Source organism: Macrobrachium nipponense, chromosome 37, assembly GCF_015104395.2.
Source record: "Macrobrachium nipponense isolate FS-2020 chromosome 37, ASM1510439v2, whole genome shotgun sequence".
Lineage (NCBI taxonomy): Eukaryota > Metazoa > Arthropoda > Malacostraca > Decapoda > Palaemonidae > Macrobrachium > Macrobrachium nipponense.
This window is the reverse complement of record NC_061097.1, coordinates 45,454,422-45,473,035: the sequence shown is the minus strand read 5'-3', so window position 1 is coordinate 45,473,035 and position 18,614 is coordinate 45,454,422. Positions and strand designations below refer to the sequence as shown.

General features: G+C 40.8%; 1 protein-coding gene across 5 annotated transcripts in view; it reads left to right on the top strand.

Annotated features, from left to right (window-relative positions):
- Positions 1-12,084, top strand: part of LOC135209206 (dynactin subunit 1-like) — a 39,728-nt gene extending 27,644 nt beyond the window's left edge. For 4 of the 5 annotated variants that reach the window (XM_064241893.1, XM_064241892.1, XM_064241891.1 and 1 more), the window contains exon 8: positions 11,418-12,084. In XM_064241893.1, the coding sequence (XP_064097963.1) occupies positions 11,418-11,564 (147 nt within the window). In that variant the 3' untranslated portion in view covers positions 11,565-12,084. The remainder of the gene's footprint in view (positions 1-11,417) is intronic. The other variant, XM_064241894.1, reaches the window with a different exon arrangement.
- The last annotated feature ends 6,530 nt before the right edge of the window (positions 12,085-18,614 follow it).

Genomic DNA, 18,614 nt, shown 5'->3' with positions numbered 1-18,614 from the left:
CGGGGAGCCGACCTATAGGTCACACCCAGCTACCCTGTTGATGGGGACTGCGGCGTCATACTTATCGATAGCAAAGAAGCTTGGTGCACAGCAAGGGGGGGAAAAAAGGAAAAAAGGGGGGGATTTCACTGGGCGACACGGCTTCCTCGCCCAGAAATAGATTTTTCCTACGTCAAAATCCCTTTTCTGGGCTCAGCCGTGTCGCTCCGTGAAATTGTATAGGAGAAACACCAAGCTATACTATCCTGAAAGGAAAAATCATATTAATGAAATCAAAGGAAATAATAAAATAGTTTAGAATTGGAAAAAAATACAATTTATTTACAAAATATACTATATAGCCAAAACATGTGGCAACATTTGCAACAAGTCACATACATAATAAAATAATTACAGATAATTTGTATGTACGTAAAACTATACACGATTATACACTTATTCTAATAGCTAAGGCATTTGCTGAGGTAGGTAAAATGTTAATGAGGCTGGCAAAATGTTAATGAGGCTGGCATAATTGAAAAGATTCATATGACACAAGGACGGTACTATAATGATGTACAGTAGGAGACACTGGCCTTCCTGCAGCTATTGCATGATATTTAAGATCCTCTAAAGACTTAAGGTAGTGCTTTTTGAAAACCAAGGGTGACTTCCAACCAGTATACTTCTTCAGATCATCAAAGTCCATATATTTGAAGAAGTTAACAGAAGTTGCTATTGCCCGAATGTCATGCACCTTGGGAAATGACCCTGGGCTGGCTTTCTTGATAAAATATAAAATATGCTGCCTAATGCCTTTTAGAGATAGTGTACCACCATCTTTTCTAATGAAAAGGGGGCCTTCGGAATAGGTAGACGTCCTAGATAAATAGTCCTTAAGAGTTTTAACAGGACATAACGATGGATCCTGCGGAAGCGGGACAATCTTCCATGGAGACCACCTCATCAAGGGGTCTTCATTCTTAGCCAGAAATTGCTTATTTGGCGAAAGCAACACGTCCCCCGAGGAAAGGAACTCAATATGCGCTTCATCTCTAGATAAAGATGACAGCTCTGATATTCTGGCAACTGAAGCTAGACTCAATAAGAACAGAGTTTTACGCAAAATGGTTTGGTAATCACATTTGAAGTTGTCTGTTTCCGAGGCTAACCTAAGAACATCATTAAGAAACCATGACACTGACGACGGTCTGTGAATGGGCCGTAGACGTGCACATGCCCTTGGGATAGAGGTGAAATAAGACTCGGTTAGATTGATACCAAACCCGAGAAGAAAAATCTTTTTCAGAGCTGACTTAGTGGTTGTTATTGTTGCAGCTGCCAAGCCTTGTTCAAACAAAGACCTGAAGAAGGTTATGGCCACGTTCAATGTCATTACTTTGATATTTGATTCTCTGAGGAACGAAGACAATTTCTTAACTGCTGAGTCATACTGGCGAAGCGTAGACTCTCTCTTGTCTGACTCCAAGAACAACATGTTCTGTGGATCAATGTTCGCCTACTCTCTTACCTGCAAACTTCATGAAAATCCATAAAGTTAGGGTTTTGTGAAGACCTGAGGAATCGAACACAGTCCTCGTTTGAACTTGTTGCGATAGTCTCAAGTCCGGGAGAGGGTGAGGGCGAAGACCTAGTTCCAGGAGAAGGGGAAACCAGTTGCTCTTGGGCCAGTGAGGGGCTATGAGAGCCACCTGACCTTCGAAGGATCTCAACTTGTGCAGCACCTTCAGGAGAAGGTTCACTGGAGGGAATAAGTAGATCTTCGTCCACTGGTTCCAATCTATGCTCAGGGCGTCCGTAGTGTATGCCAGAGGGTCCAGATTGGGGGCTACGTAACAAGGCAGCTTGTGGTTTGCCTCTGTGGCAAACAGATCTACTTCTAGACCTGGTACTCTTTGGCAAACCCTCTCGAAGGATTCTTGGTCCAGTGACCATTCTGATTCCAGAGGGACCGACCGAGACAGGGCGTCTGCCACTACATTGTGGACTCCTGCCAGGTGAGTAGCCGACAGATGCCAGGTGTTCTTGGCTGCTAGAGAAAAGATTGCTATCATCACGTGGTTCACATGACTTGACTTTGAACCACCTCTGTTTATACAGTGCACTACTACTGCACTGTCGAGGACCAACCTGATATGAGTCTTCTTTGGAGGACGGAGCTTTTTTAAAGTCAGAAACACTGCCATAAGCTTCCAGAATGTTGATGTGAAGTGTTTGGAAGTGAGGTGACCAAGTTCCCTGAACCTTCTCGTGCTGTGAATAACCTCCCCAACCTGTCAGCGATGCGTCCGTATGCACCACTAGGGACGGGGGAGGAAACTGCAACGGTAACTCCTTGGCTAGGTTGGCGGCCTTTGTCCATGGGCGCAGGCGTTTTCTGAGAATCAGAGGTATCCGGGCGAACTTGTCCCCGACACTTGGCATTTGCCTTCGAACGCCAAACTCGATTGATGTCCTTGAGCTTGGCTTTCAACAGAACGTTCCGTGACTGAGGCAAACTGGAGCGAGCCTAGGATCCTCTCCTGATTCCTTCTCGAAGTCTCTTTGCACTTTAAGAATTGTCTTGTTGCCTTGGCAATCTCCTTTCTCTTTCCTGCTGGAATGGAAAGAGTGTGAGAATCCAAGTCCCAATGAATCCCTAGCCACTGGAACTTGGACTCCGGAGTCAACCGGGACTTGGTCCTGTTGATCTTGAACCCTAAATATTCCAGGAAAGACATGACCTTGTCCGTGGCTTTCATACATTTGCCTTTGTCCATCTCCCAGATTAGCCAATCGTCTAGGTACGCCACCACCAATATACCCTGGGACCTTAGCTCCTGCACCACTGCCTCCGCCAGTTTCGTGAAAACCCTTGGTGCTATATTTAGCCCGAAGGGCATTACTTTGAAGGAGTAGGCTTCTTTCCCTAGTTTGAAGCCGAGGAATGGTCGGAAGTGCCGAGCTATCGGACATGATAGTAGGCGTCTGTAAGATCTATAGAGGTGGTGACGGCCCCACGGGGAAGTAAGGTCCGCACCTGAGAGATGGTCAGCATTTTGAACTTGTCGCAACGAATGTACAAGTTTAGACGGGACAAGTCTAAGATCACCCTTCTTTTGTCGTCCCTTTCTTTGGGACGCTGAATAGACGACCCTGAAATTTCAAAGTTCTTCGTCCTGGAGATTGCTCCCTTCTGGAGAAGGTCCTTGAGTAATCCATCAATTCCTGCGTTGGTTCCTGATAGAAGGTGATGGGTGGAGGAGGACCTTTGATCCAACTCCAGCCTAGGCCTCTGGATACTATGCTTTTTGCCCAACTGCTGAACCCCCAACGATGACGAAAGAGGTACAGCCTGCCTCCTACCTGAGAAACTTCATTGAGATGATGAAGGCCGGGATCCTCTGCCTGACCTTGCACCTCTAGCTCGCCCTTGGGCTCTGGCTCCTCCGCGCTGGCGAAAGGATCCTCTAGCCCTGCCACCCCTAGCAACTCTGGTAAAGGGGTGAAATGCCCGACTCTCATAGACCGGGTTAAAAGCGGGCGACACTGAATACTGTGAGGAGACCTGTTGGTTAGACGGCGGCGAAAGGAAGACAAATTGATGCTGTTGCTGAGGCTGAGCCTTAGAAGTCGAAGGATGGGATACCTGTTGAATTGGAACAGCTTGTAGCACAGGATGCTGTTGCGGGACTTGGAAAGGTTGGAACTTCCTTTGCCTCTTCCTAGCCCTAAAACTGGAGGAAGAAGACTCTGATTTCCTTTTGAAAGGGATTCCCCAACGCAACCTGATGCTTTGGTTAAGACGTGATGCCTCGCTCTGAACCTCGGTTACTGCTGAAGCTGGGAAGAGATCTGCACCCCAGATTGAGGAAGCTAGAAGCTTGTTGGGTTCGTGCCTGATCGTAGCCTCAGATAGAACATGCTTCCCTGCAATTTCTCCTAGCAATCGCAAAGTCGTACAAGTCATCATTGCATGCTTAAAAGTACGACTTCGCAATGACCTTAAACAGCAGCTCCTGAGCGTACTCCCGAGCCGCCGTCTCTGTCATCACTAGGGAGTTAAGAGACCTTGCGAGACGTGTCTTAGCGTCAAATTCGGCTTGGATCAATGCGTCTGACAGCCTAGGAAGGCGTTCACTAAACAAGGTGATTGCACAATCTGGCTTCAGCTTGCCTACCGAGAACGTAGCTGGCAAATCCTCCCACAAATCCTCCCTACCTGGGAGTAGTAAAGATGTGGGATCTGTCTCCAAAGCAGGGGCATGGGCTCTTCCCGAGTCACTGCCTGGAGTGTAAGTTCTGCTACCTTTGATGTAAAAGGTAAGGGGTTCCCGACATCAGTTGTAAACATGGTGAAAGGGCTTTTAAAAGCTGTTACTCTAGTATTTGAGCAGTCCCACTCTTCTAGGCTCCGCTATCCATGTTTGCTGAGCCTGATCTCTCGAAAGGATAACAGTCTTCCTTGGGGACCTTATCCTCTCTAACCAGAGCTGCCTCCGTAAGCCTAACATAGCCTATAAATGGAGGCTGTAAACCTTCGGGGAAAAACTCGAAATCCTCGAGCCTACGTGTGCCGCAACCTTCTATAGTCAACATCCCATTGACAAACGGAGCGAAGTTAGCCACCCTCCAGGGATTACCGGGGTGGAAAGGAGGGAAGCGTGGACCCGTCAGGCATGCTCTGAGCTTGCATCAAGCTACTAGAAGGGCCGAAACTGCCGACTCCTGTCTGAGACCTGCAATCAGGGAGTCCTGAGCACCTAACCTGCTAAACAAACTTCTTCAAACCTTGCTGCAACTGAGCTGAGTAAGCTACCAAGGCTACTGACCTGATTTAGAATATTTGTGTTGAAACTGGTCTTGGTCAACGGAAGGAGAATCATCCTGTCCCTCTTGCGGTACCTTATGAGGTATCCGGTCCCTAGAAGTTAATGGAATGGGACTGGTAGGGCAATAGGAAGAATTCCCTCCTTGAGACCTTGGGATTGAAGGTTTGGAAGCGACTTTATTTAGTTTTAATATGTGTATGAACCTCTGGTGACTGCCAGGCCTTGGCATTGTCTCTGATCTGCCTTTAAGCAAGGTTTTACCAGCAGGTTTTTCTTTAGTTTAGGAATCACAGAAAAGGAGTGCAACCTGGGGAGGGGGCAAACATCCTGTGAAACCATGAAGGAATTGGAAGTAGAAGGAGAGGAAGAATCAGTCACTCAATGGAAAAGATCCCGGTGACTAACTAAGCTAGCCTCATTAACACTGTTACCTGTACCGTGCCTAGTGTAACTGGGCAAATCCTCAACCACTTCAAGTGAGACTTCTCTAGTCCAAGGTCCGGCAATTCCGCCTCTTGCTGTTCAATAACTGAGTCTTGGATTGATTTGATAATCGGTGCCGCTACTTTTGGATCGACTTATCCTGGCAGATTTTCCGGCTGGGACAGAGCAAAGTCGCCATATCTCGGGACAGAATATACGCTTAGCCTTCCCTACGTCCGTCCAAACCCTCCCCCAACCCAGATCTTGAGGGGCGGAGAGTGGCAGCATCCTTATAGACTGCTCAGCCTGTAATGCAAGAATGTGTCAATACCAGTAAATTCCTTGAACATTATTCTATAATTATTGATTAATCAATGTAATTTAATTTAAAGAAATTTTTTAATTGATCATTATTTTATCTCATTTCAATATTTTTTTTTTTTTTTTTTTTTGACAATAAACATAGAACCAGCAGTGCGGTAACTTACCGAAGAGGTAGCCTGATGTACCAAGTCGTAGCAGGCAAAACAGTTTTCATGATGCCAGAACCACGGAATCAGGAAGCAGCACTGCACAGGGGGCGTGGCCCCGACAAACGTCATGGCCGCACGGATCTTGCAGAGCAGCACTACAGCCGGCAACCGAACCCCGACACTGAAGACCTGGCCTGTTAAGTGCAATAATAATATAAGAACAATTGCACCACACTTAATAGGATAATGGAATATATTTTTTTTTTTTTTTTTTTTTTTTTTTGTTTTTTTTTTTTTTTTTTTTTTTTTTTTGTGCCGGGGCATTCCGGGCTATAAAGAAAAGAAAGGGTATATATATTCATATGTTAACGTCCCGGGGACTGTGTAAGGAAAAAAAACCACCCGGAGTTTGTATACCCGGAGCTGTATGACCCGGAGAGGGGGTACACGAAGCAACCCGGGACGGCCACAATGAACTCGCAAGTTCCGTGGCAAAAAGAAAATAAAATAAAATAAAAGATCAAAAATAATGATAATAATAAAAACTAAAATAACAAATATACTATCTCCGCCTACGGAAGAGTAACTTCCGTAAACATAACCCTCAATGACTCCGGGAGAGGCCGGAATCTAAACCCGCCTTATGCGGAGAGGGATGTTTTAGGCGGGTGGATGTAAGCTCCGGGAGTGAAAGAAGCAGAGCGCAACATCCACGGAAGCCGAGGCTGAAACGCAGTGCGACTAACAACTCCGGAGGCGGATCGGCTAAGAAGCGACACTCCCCAGCCCTAGGTCCTGGGAGACCCTACTACACCTCCCCCTCCGCTGGTGGGACGGCCGTCAGCGACAAAAAACGAGAGCGGCACCCAACTACGGGGAGTCCCACGAGAGGGGGAGGGAGGGAGGGCTGAAGGGGGGACGATCACGTGACCAGAGAATCCCCACCGCGAATAAAGGATCACGAGGAAAAACGCAGGCAAAGCCTATGAAGGCTAGCTGCGACCGAACCACCCAAATATACATAGACAAAATAAAATCAATTACTTAAAGCTAAGGGAAAAACATGCTTTAACAGGGGTAATGAAAATAAGGGGCGAAAAGTATAAAATGCAATGGAGGCCACTCGATGAGAGTGGGCGCAACAAGGAAAAAATTACTTGCTTACCGACAAAACGAAAACAAACGGTAAGCTGACGAAAAGAATAAGGGGAATTCTTGATGAAAATACCAAACTAAAATAAAAAGGGGGAGGGGGGACGGTAGATAAACATCGAAGCACGAAACAAAGAAACGTGCACGAACGCCGACCCCCTTGAAAAACAGGAAATCATGAAAATAATAAACGTAGATCAAACAAGATCGACAAAGCAACTGCCACCCAAGACTAATAAATATATACTGAAAATATATACTGAAATATTATAAGTTTACGAGTATATAATATAAATATATAGGGTACTGAAAGAAGCCCGCTCGAAATTGGTACAAAACAAAGGAACGACGTAATGGCGGCTCGCTACCGCTCGCTACGGGAGGAGACGCCTAACAAAATCCTAAATAAAGGCAAAACGAAAGGCAAACTCACTCCCTAAATGCAGAAAAAGGGCGAACCAGTACTTAACTTGGGTGAAGAGGCAGATTGACGATCCATAACGAAAAAGAATAAAGAAACCAATAAAAAGAACAGATAGCTATAAACAAGCGTGCAACGCTGGGAGGCTATCGATAAGAATGACGCCGCAGTCCCCTTCAACAGGGTAGCTGGGTGTGACCTATAGGTCGGCTCCCCGTTTTCAGGGTCTTTTGATGAGGAAAAGGCTAATTGGAGGGGTTGCTGTGGTAGTGTTTAACACTCGCCCCAGTTCTATACCGACACCTTTTATTTAGGTGAGCGAGTCAGAGACTTCTGACATGTCCAATTTAGCAGTTCTCTGGTATCATAGCAATATTTTACTAGAAATAGTGCTAAAGAGGACACATTTCACGGAGCGACACGGCTGAGCCCAGAAAAAAGATTTACACTTTTACACATTGCTGATTTTTTTGTGTTTGTTCCACTGTTTGTGTATTATTTCATTTTCTTATTGAAGTGTGTCTTTTTATTTTATGTTTTCATTTACATTCACAATTTAATTGACTTAGTTATTTTCATTGCTTAATCATTGCACATTTAATTAAATTTAACATTTGTGAATTAATTTGCATTTACTTAGAATTCTTTTCAAGTTTACTGTTTGGTAGTTTCAGTAGTTGAAGAGAGATAAAGAAAATTTATGGCTTACTGTGTACTAGGAAAAGTGATTGCTTGGCGATCGTTCGGTATTCTTAAGTGCTGGATGTAAACAGAAATTTGGAATTTTGTTTGTTTGTTTGTTTGTTTATTATAGTTAATGGTTACTTAATAATTATTTGAAATGAGTACATGCAATACATTTAATAAAAAAAATTGTGAATTAGATATCATAAAATATAAAATAAATCAGACTGCTATCATCGAAGCCAACAAATACGTATTTTTTAGAATTCTTCTTCTGTTTTAATATTACGTTATGTTACTCATTTCAAATAATTATTAATTAATCATTAACTATAATACACAAACAAACAAAAAAAAAACCTTCCGATCGTTTGTTTACATTCAGCTCTTACGAGTACCAAACGATCGCCAAGCAATCACTTTCCCTAGGACACAGTAAGCCTTATATAAATTTTTAGTAGTATTTCTCTTCAACTAATGAAACTACCAAACGGTATAATAACCATTCATTTCTATTCTTTATTCTATCTTTACCTAATGTTTTTTTTTTATTAAATGTATTGCATGAATAAGTTTTTCAATTTACAGCATCCGTTTACCAATAGAATACATAAAGCACAAGGGGTAGATGCTGACCGATAGGAGAGCAGGATCTTATGGGGTGACTAGCATCAGGAACCAATGGGAGAGCGGGAGGATGGTGGCGAGTTTACTCAGTTGGCGGCGCGCGAGTTTTAAAAATGTTCTCGGTGGTCCGGGCGAATCTCGGGACTTTAGAGCAACAACCTTTCGTAACTTGAGCAAGTTTCGTATGTAGAGCTGTAAAATTTTTCGTATTTGCTTTCGTATCTCGAGTTTTTTGTAAGTTGAGCCTTTTGTATGTCGAGGTACCACTGTAGTATTATTAATACATTCAATTCTTTTAGCAACAAAAAAAAGTTATTTTCTTGATTTTTATAGTAGTAGACTGCATCAGCTGATTCTGAGAATCACTTTTATGCCACAAGTAGGATAAATTTTTTGTATACATAAATATTATGATGATCATATGCATATCAGTATAATGATGCAGTATAAATGGATTCTGTTAGTAAAATAAAGTATTTGGCTTTTACAAATGGATACTATGAGTGTAACACCTGGGCTATACTAGTTCACGTAGCCTACACATTTTTATCTCGTATGGTAATACAATATGGTAACAACTGATAGGGAAGTTGCTGTATAAAAAGACTTTAATGGTCACAAACCCATGGTAGGCTGTGGGTATAGTGTGGGCTAGGCTAATTTCATTTTACATCTTTTTCAAGAAGCAATGGGGTTTTTGTAACCTAACCCCATTGTAAATGTAGTGGATAAAGTGGGAGAACACAGGAACACCATACATAGTCAACTTCCAGGCTGGTGAAAGTTTTCTGAACAGAATTAGAAATTTAATTGTCATACAGTCCTGAAGAGTCAAATTGCTCCACCCTTCTCTATTGTAAAATAAACATTTAATAGTATGCATACATAAGTATTTCCCTCCCAGCCTGTAAAATTTAACAGCAGAAGAAATGAGAAATCTCTTTAAGTTGGTGCCTGGTTCACAAACCCATTTTAGTAAGTAGTGCCAAGTACATATTTGCATCATGTGTAGCAAAAATGATTTAATTGTATTGCTTCAACTCTGGTGCTTGATTTTGCTCTAGTAAAACAGTGGTTTGTATCCTGCAGTATTTAATAATTTTATCAAAAGTTTCATGTCCTCAAGTGAGTTCATCATGACAAAAAAATGCTCGCCTGAATGGGTTTGTTTTTAAATGAGAGGTTGAATTGGAGTGTAATGTTAAAGATGATGAACAGCTAAGTAAAATGGGCGAAAAAAAATAGAGGAAATGCAGAAAGTAGTGCAGCTGGATTCAACCAAAGGGTCACTGCAAAAAAACTTGAGTACCACGTAAATCCCATTTGGGCTACGCTTGACATAGCACACTATTGATGATACTAAAGGTTCTTGGCAGTGGTCCTGCTTAGGTCCCAGCCTCACTACTTTCACCCTTACACTTTTCATTGATTCTGTACGGTCTCTACTTACAAGGCTATCTCACATTTTTAACATTACCTTACTCCAGCTGCACCTATCATTTAAGACTAAATCTTTCATTGTGATCTGAGAGTATAGAAATGTGACTTGATGTTATTAAAATAGCCTTAATCCAAAAAATCGTAATTATAATGGGAATAAATATTATGAACAGCGCTGTAAGTCTGGTTTACAGCACTGTAAAGCAGGTTAGCAGCCCCATGAGACACTGAAATATAGCCACTCCCTTGTGTCCTCTTTCTCCATGATTTCTTGGGCCTTCTTACAAGTCTTTGCCCTGCTACTTTCTGCTACTTCTTGATTTGTTATTCCCCATCCTTTGTCATCACATGTCGAAACCAACATAATCTTAGAGAAAATATTTTTTTATGTAGCCTCTCAGTACCACAGCCCCTCAAATTCCTCATTTGTAATATAAGCTCCCCAGCTTACTCTGGCCCCAAATCTTAAAATTCTGTGGTCACACTTCAAATCTTCATTTTCCTTCTATGGGCCCATTTTCCTCAAATATGTGGTATATTCTCGTCATCCTTGCATGGAAATTTTCCTGTAGTTGCTTCATTGTAGACTGCTGCCTGTTGGTGGTCTCTCTGGCTGAAGCCAGACTAGTTCTAAGCTTCCATATTGCAGTGCTTCCCAATTTCATTTGCTTACCACTCCTTAAATCCTCTTTTATTTCTGTCTTTTATCTGGTTTTCATATGGTAAGGAATGACATGGAATAGTATAGAAATTTGGCCAAAAGGCCAAATATTGGGGCTTATGAGGTCATTCAGTGCTGAAATGGAAATTGACCATAAAAAGATTGTTTAAGTGTATGTAACTGGAGGAAAACCTTGCTGTTGCACTATGAAACAATTGTTAGGAGAGGGTGTTAAGGAAGCTGGAAAGGACTGAAAGGGGTTTCATCTTGGGGCTGAAGTAACGCTGCAAAGAAACCCAAGTAATGCTTAAGAGTGCACTGCATTTGGTACACAGATGGTGCTAACCCTCTACAGGGTCATATGTTAAGCTCACGGATGACTGGCTGTCTTACGGCTTTTGTCATGTCCCCAGTTGTCTCGTATGGTCTGGGGGCTATTCCATTTTCCCTCTTCCTGGGGTCCTTTAACTGGTTCTCATTAAACTATTTTAAACCAATACTAAAAGTACTATTATCTGTTGCTTATGTAAAGAACAAAATATACCTTCCCCCATTATAATTACAAGTATTGAAAGATCCTAGTTCTTCTGCAGGACACTTTCAAATTGAGAAGTAAACTTTGAGTCAGTGTTTAGTAGACTTCCTTTTTAAGTTTTTTTTTTCTCGGTTTATTTACTCTAGTGTTTTTCTGTACAAGTATGTTGAAGTACTTACCTACATTTCAGGCAAAGAATGAACAATTTTTGAAAGCAGTGGAAGAAAGAAGGAGAGAAAAGATATTGTCAGAACTCGAAGCTCTTGCTGAAAATGTGAAAGAAGGATATGAGAAATTTAAATTGTTAAATGACAATAAAGAACAGCGTGAAGTGTGAATTAGGATGATTGAGAGATGGAGTGGTTTATTTTACTTTAGTGAAGTAAGATGATTGTGATAGATGATGAAGTGGTTTATTTTACTTTGGTGAGGTAATGTGATTGTGTTAGATAAAGTGGTTTATTTTACTTTAGTGAAGTAAGATGATTGTGATAGATAGAGTGGTTTATTTTACTTTGGTGAGGTAAGATAATTATGAGAAACGAAGAGGTTCATTTTTCTTTAGGGAATTGGGATCATGATGAGGGAAGGGGATCCTTATTCTTGAGTGAGTTAAGATGGTTATAAGATGATGGTTTCTTTTTCTTTAGGAAGTTAAGAGGATTATGATAGAGGAAGTGGTTATTTTTTTATTTAGCTTTATATTTATCGTAAATTTGATTTGTTTGAGTAGTTTAGAATTTGTTATTTTTCAAATTCAAGGACTTATTCCTCATGTATAGGTGAAATGGAATATCACCAACATTATAGAGGCTGTAATGCAGCAAAATTGGAATGAATAAAGTTTTTAGAATACTTATCTGATTTATTTTTAATTCCTAAGTCCATAATTTAATCAATTTCATTTTCTGTGGGAATTACATTCTTTGAATTGTGAAAACCACAAAAATTATGACATAATTACAGTATGCCAAATAATTCTCATGCCTTCTTTACATACATTGTATTGTACAATTTTAAAAACTGGTGTAACATGAAAAGTTCAAAACATACTAAGGAAACACTTGGTTCCTATCGATTGCTAATTCCTCATAATGATTTTACCAATTCTAAAGCAACTGAATTTCTCTTCATCCTAACGAAGTACATCTATTTTCTGGCATTTAGGACACCTCAGCAACTTCATGCATACCAAGATCTTCCCATTAAAGCTCTCATCAATTTGCACTCGCACACACCCCCCCCCATAGGGAAATAGTACTGTCAGTGCACTGGACTGTAGGCATGACTTTTGGTTCTCTGTAGCTTCCCTTTGGCCCTAGCTACAATAAAAAGAAAAACAAAACAAAACAGCATGGTACTGTAGATACACAGTACAGTACTTAAGCTTTTTCAGTGGGTCCCTTTGGCCTGTAGCTGCAGCCCCTTCATTCATCTCTTATCTATCTTCCAGCCTACTTTCCACCTACTTGTAACACTTGATTGAACATTATTTTCAGTGCTGAATGACCTCATAAGTCACAATGCTTGGCCTAAATTTCACATTCCCTTTTGTAGACGTAACCTCTTTCATTTCTTTTACTATCTTTTTCATGTTCTCTTCCTTCCAATGTACTTTCCACCCTCTCCTAACAGTTGTTTCACAGTGTAGCTGTGAAGTTTTCCTCCTGTTACATCTGTGAAAGCTCTTTATTCTCAAGAACCCTTCCAGTGCTTGTTTGTTTGTATGTTGTTTTTACGTTGCATGGAACCAGTGGTTATTCAGCAACGAGACCAACGGCTTTACGCGACTTCCAAACCACGTCGAGAGTGAACTTCTATCACCAGAAATACACACCTCTCACTCCTCAATGGAATGGCAGAGAATCGAACTCGCGACCACTGAGGTGGGACGCCAACACCATACCACTGAGGTTCCAAATGACTTCTTATGTCCTAGCACTTGGCCTAAATTTTATATTCTGTTCTTTCTGTTCCACAATTACACCCCCTTGTCTGTGTTCTTGTTTCTAGTGTGGAGCAGTGTAGAGGTTTTGGTCTGTTTTTTTCAATAATCACCACTTCATCCAGTCTGCTCCTTTTCGTCACTACCCTCAATACCAGCCTCACTCTCTTGCCAAGGTAACAGAAATATTTTACCTCCTGCTACATGGTCATTCTCCATCATGGCCCTTAGCTAGTATAAATTTTGCTTTTGAATTTTTGCAATCTTGTTACACCATGTTACATTCAGTACAATGTACTGCATTCACCTGTGTACCTTCCTGCAGCAGTCACACTGGGCATTTCTCCTTTTTCCATCTCTAATAACCATCTTTCTTTTCATTTTATTCAGAATATTTCCTCGACCTTTTCCTCAGATTCTGTTATTAACACCAAGTCGGTTGTATACAGCAGCTGATCTTTTTGCACCCCTTGGTAATAACTATTACAGTTATAAATAGTCTTTGAGGGACAGTATTACTCTTCTGATGGAATATCCAATGTCTTCTCTCTGGGGAATGTGTCTAGCATTGTCACAAAGATTTTAGGAGTTTCCAGTACCATGTGCTTAAAGCCCAGCTAATGGCTTGTTTTCTCAATCGCAAAATTCTCTCAAGATCCACCAATGTACAGCATAATTACTTTCTGTTCTCTCCTAACAATTGTTTCATAGTGCAACTGCAAGGTTTTCCTCCTGTTACACCTCAACCTTTTAACTTTGTTTCCTTTTCAGCACTGAATGACCTTGTAGGTCCAGCTTTTGGCCTAAATTTTATATTTCATTTCCAAAGTTGACAGTAGAACATGAAAAGTCAGTTTAATTTTATAAAACAGGCTTTGACATAGGAAAAATGTATTTTTGGTAGCTGCTGTGAGTAGTCCTCAAAGGAGTTACTCTCATGGTCCCTAGAGGGCTCCATAAGAAACAAAAGAAAATTTAGTCAATTTAGGTACAACAAATCTGAAAATGAATGCTGCCATAGTGGTGGAGCAAAGTCTATTGTGTATTGCATGTTACAGATGGTATGATCTCATAAGGAACAATCAGGATTGGAAAATGTCAAAGGAATGGAGAGGAGGAGGGAGACCACTGGATTGTAAAGCTATAGCCTAGATGAAATGGATCAACAAATGAAAGCATACCATTAGTAAACTGAAAATTTGAGTTGACTGTAATAGACCTACAATGAAGCACTTATAAAGACCTAATTCTGGAAAAGCAATGGCTTGTAGCTGGAGCGTGTTTGGCAGATCATATTGTGAATAACGAAATTCAAGAGAGATGCATGTCCAAATGGAAAGTGAAATGAGATCTGAATGACAGAGATGGTTTGGTATATGGCCAGAGAAAGGGCAAGAGTGATTGGTCAAAGTGGTTAAGGAAATTATAGAAAGATCAGTAAGGCAGCCCAGAAAATCATGAAGAAAGGCCTCCGATTCAAGCACAGCACACAAGAGATAAGATGACATTCCAAAGATTCCCCCCCCTCCAAATAAGAGTAATTTCTAGTGCAGTATGCAAAAATCGCCCAAGGGAGGGTAGTGCCATCAATGCATCTCTCACCATGCACTGTAGGGGTTACTCAAGTTCCTTGCCACATCCTTTTGGCTCCCCAGCTTCAACCCCTTTCATTCCTTTGACTCTACCTCCATTTCTTTCATCTTTCCACCTGCTCCTAACAGTTTTCATAGTGCAACTGAGGTTTGCCTCCTATTACTATTTTAAAACCTTTTGTCTGTCAATTTCCCCTTAAGTGCTGAATGACCTAATAGGTCTGTGCTTTGCCTTTGGCCTAAATTTTATATTTCATTGCATTCCAGTACACAAATATTCGCTTGTACAAAACACAGGTAATTTTCTTGACATAAGCCAAAGACTTTACTTAGTAAACAATACGAAAATCATTTAGGATTTCTTCTCAGTTGCTTTCTGCTTCATCACGTTTCTCCCAAAACTTCTGAATTCTGTTTCTTAGGCAGACTGAGAAAAGACATTTTTTCTCCTACTAACCCTCATTCCTCTTTGGTACTTAGTTCACTTTTCAGTTATCTGCAACTCTGCCTCAACCACTGCTGTAGTGTCTTGTCCCTCTTCCTTCCTTTTTGGCAGAATCTTGAGTGAAAACATCGAAGGGACTTTAGTATTACATAAATTACATAACTTTTGGATTAATTCCTTGACATACCAGAATCAAAACACGTAAATTGATACTGGAAGAAAAGAAACAGGAGAGAAGGGAAAATACATCTTAACTTAGGCAGAAATGACAGTACACATCTTTTTCTTTTATTATTAATACTTACGTTGATAGTAATCCTTTTTGGCGGCAGTGGAAAGGTTAATATTAAAAACTAACACAAAATTCTTTATCAAGATAAAGTTTATAAAAGTTTTATCCGTAAGTTGATCAGGTACAGTTTATCACAAGAAATAGCACAGGTAGGAAGTCTGTTGGTCACAACCAATACAACTGTAACCTAAGATTCAGATAAAGATCAATCACATTCTTAATCAGCTGCAGATGGTGGAGTGGTTCCGAGAGCCCCACTACTTCGTAGAGGCTGCAGTGAGAGTTGAATGGAATCTTTGCTTTGTTCAAAAAGCTTGATAAGACTGCAGCGGTGACCTTCTGTTTCATTTTTCTCTTTAAAACCATCTGTCCTCTTGATAACGGAACCAGTAACCTGAAATACTTTTCAGTGAGCCTTACTAAAGACACTGTGTCATCTGATGCCATGATGAATCCTTTCAGTTCTACTCCATGAGAAAATGTGTGGTGTTTATGAAGTCCATATCCAAAATCATCTAACGACGTTATAAAGGAAGTGTTGGTGACCAACAAAGCATTACAGAATGAGCAATCAATTTTTCCTAGCAGCATTTTAGATATATATCCAGCTATGTAATGAAGTAGGGTAGTTTTGTGTGCCGACATGGAGTCGTCTTCTATGGAAAGTACCATCTTGTGCACTAATCTCAGTTCAAAACCTGAGATGAAAGAATAGTTATTTCTGAGAGATACCCTTTCTCTAGAATGACATATTGTATTGAAATTTTCAAAAGCCAAGCAGTTGGAGAGGGCAAAGTATTGTTTCAGTAATTTTTTAAACTGCAATGCATTAGGGTTACCTTTGGCATAACTTCTCATGTGAGTATAAAGAACCCAAAGAGTGTCAAGCGATAATTTATAGCTCTGGAAATATCCTGGAGCTTCAAACTTGCAGTTGATATTGTTGGCCATGGCTGCGAGTGAATTTCCTGTCACGATAAGACCTACTATAAACTGGCGCCTCTGATGTTGTATGAATATTTTCCCATTATTTGACTGAAGCTTCACTAAATAACCTATGAATTCATGAATGATAGGATTCCACCAGCATTTACTCTCTGTGGAAGCCTTTTGCCATTTATGCTTGGTAGCCTCAAAGTCTCTTGAATCCAAAACAAAATAAATACTCTCCATAATTCTAATAAATTCTGTAGTCATTTGACTCCCTTGAAATTCTGGAAGTTTGGCTGTATCTCTAAGCCAGTCAATAGCATCTGCAATCTGAGAACAAAAAATCTGCCTGGCTAATCTCACATTCACTTTCTGTATGAGCCAAGAGCAAGTGTCAGAATGAAAAGCAGTGTCAGGCTCTGTTCCTCTCTCTATGATATCATATAACCGAGTCAAGTATTTCCACTCAATCCGTTGTTTATTACACCGAAAGGACTTTATTTCACACAAAACATTTCTGGCCAATTTCATCATGTTACGGTAGTCAAAGACAATATGTATGTGGTATTCTCTAGAAGGGTGTTTGAAACTTGTTGATATTTTGTGTTTGTTTTCAACTGTAGTGACAAGGTTGCAGCCTAGCATCCTTATCACACTGCTGTACTTTGATGGTTCATCAAAAGTTATAGACCAAACTCTGAATCCAGTGTCAGCTATTTTATCAAGACATACCCTAATGATCTGGCTGAGGACTACGGGGCTGATTTTATTGACTAGAAAATAGGCAACTGGACATTTCCAAGTGTATTTTAACCCTACCAGAAATACTGTCAAGGCCTCTGATGCTAAAGTCTCCTCAGCCTCTATGATGCAAGATCCGTAATCAACATTTCCACAGTATGAATCTCTCTCATTGTCAAAGACAGATATTCTATTCAGAGGCAGGCTGTCAACAAGTAAGACACAGTCTGATATCCAAGGCTTTTCTTGCAAGGCTTCATGAAGGCTTTCAAATACTTCAGATAACAGCCCAGCATTAAAATTCTGGGAGAGGGTCCAGTTTTTCACTGTATTTGGATGAGGTAATTTTAAATACCTTCTTGTGAATCTATAACCCTTTGGAGACGTGTAATATAAACTTAGGGCAAACTTCTTAATTTCTTCTTCAAAAGCATTAAACAAACTATTGCTATTGTTTTGGAATGCAGTCAGAGGGATATCTATAAAATGCTGTGATAGAATGTCTGATGTTTCCTGAGTAATGAGACGAGACATCTTTAAATTCTGTAAGAGTTCTGGTATGCTTCTGAACTTCTTGATTTTTCGAGGCTTTGGTGACCTTGCCTGACTTCCTTTCGCCGTCGCACTAGGCTTCGGCATTTTACGAGGTGGACTTTCTCCTGGATCTCTCTTTATCAGTATCTTACGTGGCCTGCCTGATCTTCTTGGAGGAGGGGTCGAGAAGTCTGGCAAACCATCTTGTTCTCTTGGTGGACTAACCTTCTCACGCTTAATTGCCTGCAGAATACAGATGATATTCATTTTAAGTACTAACTAGTCATACCAAACTATATTTTGACACTTAAACTATTGGACAGAGTTCTGGTTTTCATCAGGAAAATTTTCTTTAAAATGTAGTAAAGGGTAATATCTCCTATCACACAAACCATTCTTTTGGTACAGGCATAAGTACTGTACAGTATTCCAATAGTCTTTTGTTAACTAGTTAGCTTGTTAATTGTTATCGTTACAATATGACAGTTTGTCCAAAATTGCATTTTTCCTAACTATACAAACCTGAGGTCCTTTTACAATAGGAAGGTACTAGCGGCAGCTGGATAGGTCGTAAGCTTTCGAACAAGGGGTTCGGTAGTTAACTGCTTGTCCGACAGGCGCGCGCGCGCGACTGGGAGGTAAACAAATCACTTTTGCTTTTGGCCCAAGCAAAAACTGCAGAGTGAGGGGTGGCATGAGGTGGGACTATGTGTAAAAGGACCTCAGGTTTGTATAGTTAGGAAAAATGCAATTTTGGACAAATTGTCATTTGTTCCGACACGGCATACAAACCTTCGGTCCTTTTACAATAGGAAGACTCACTTCTTGGTGGGAGGAATCTGAGTCTTTTGTGAACAGACTGGTGTTCGCCCAACCTTGGAATGCCTCCCTGGTCGTAAGAGCGAGGG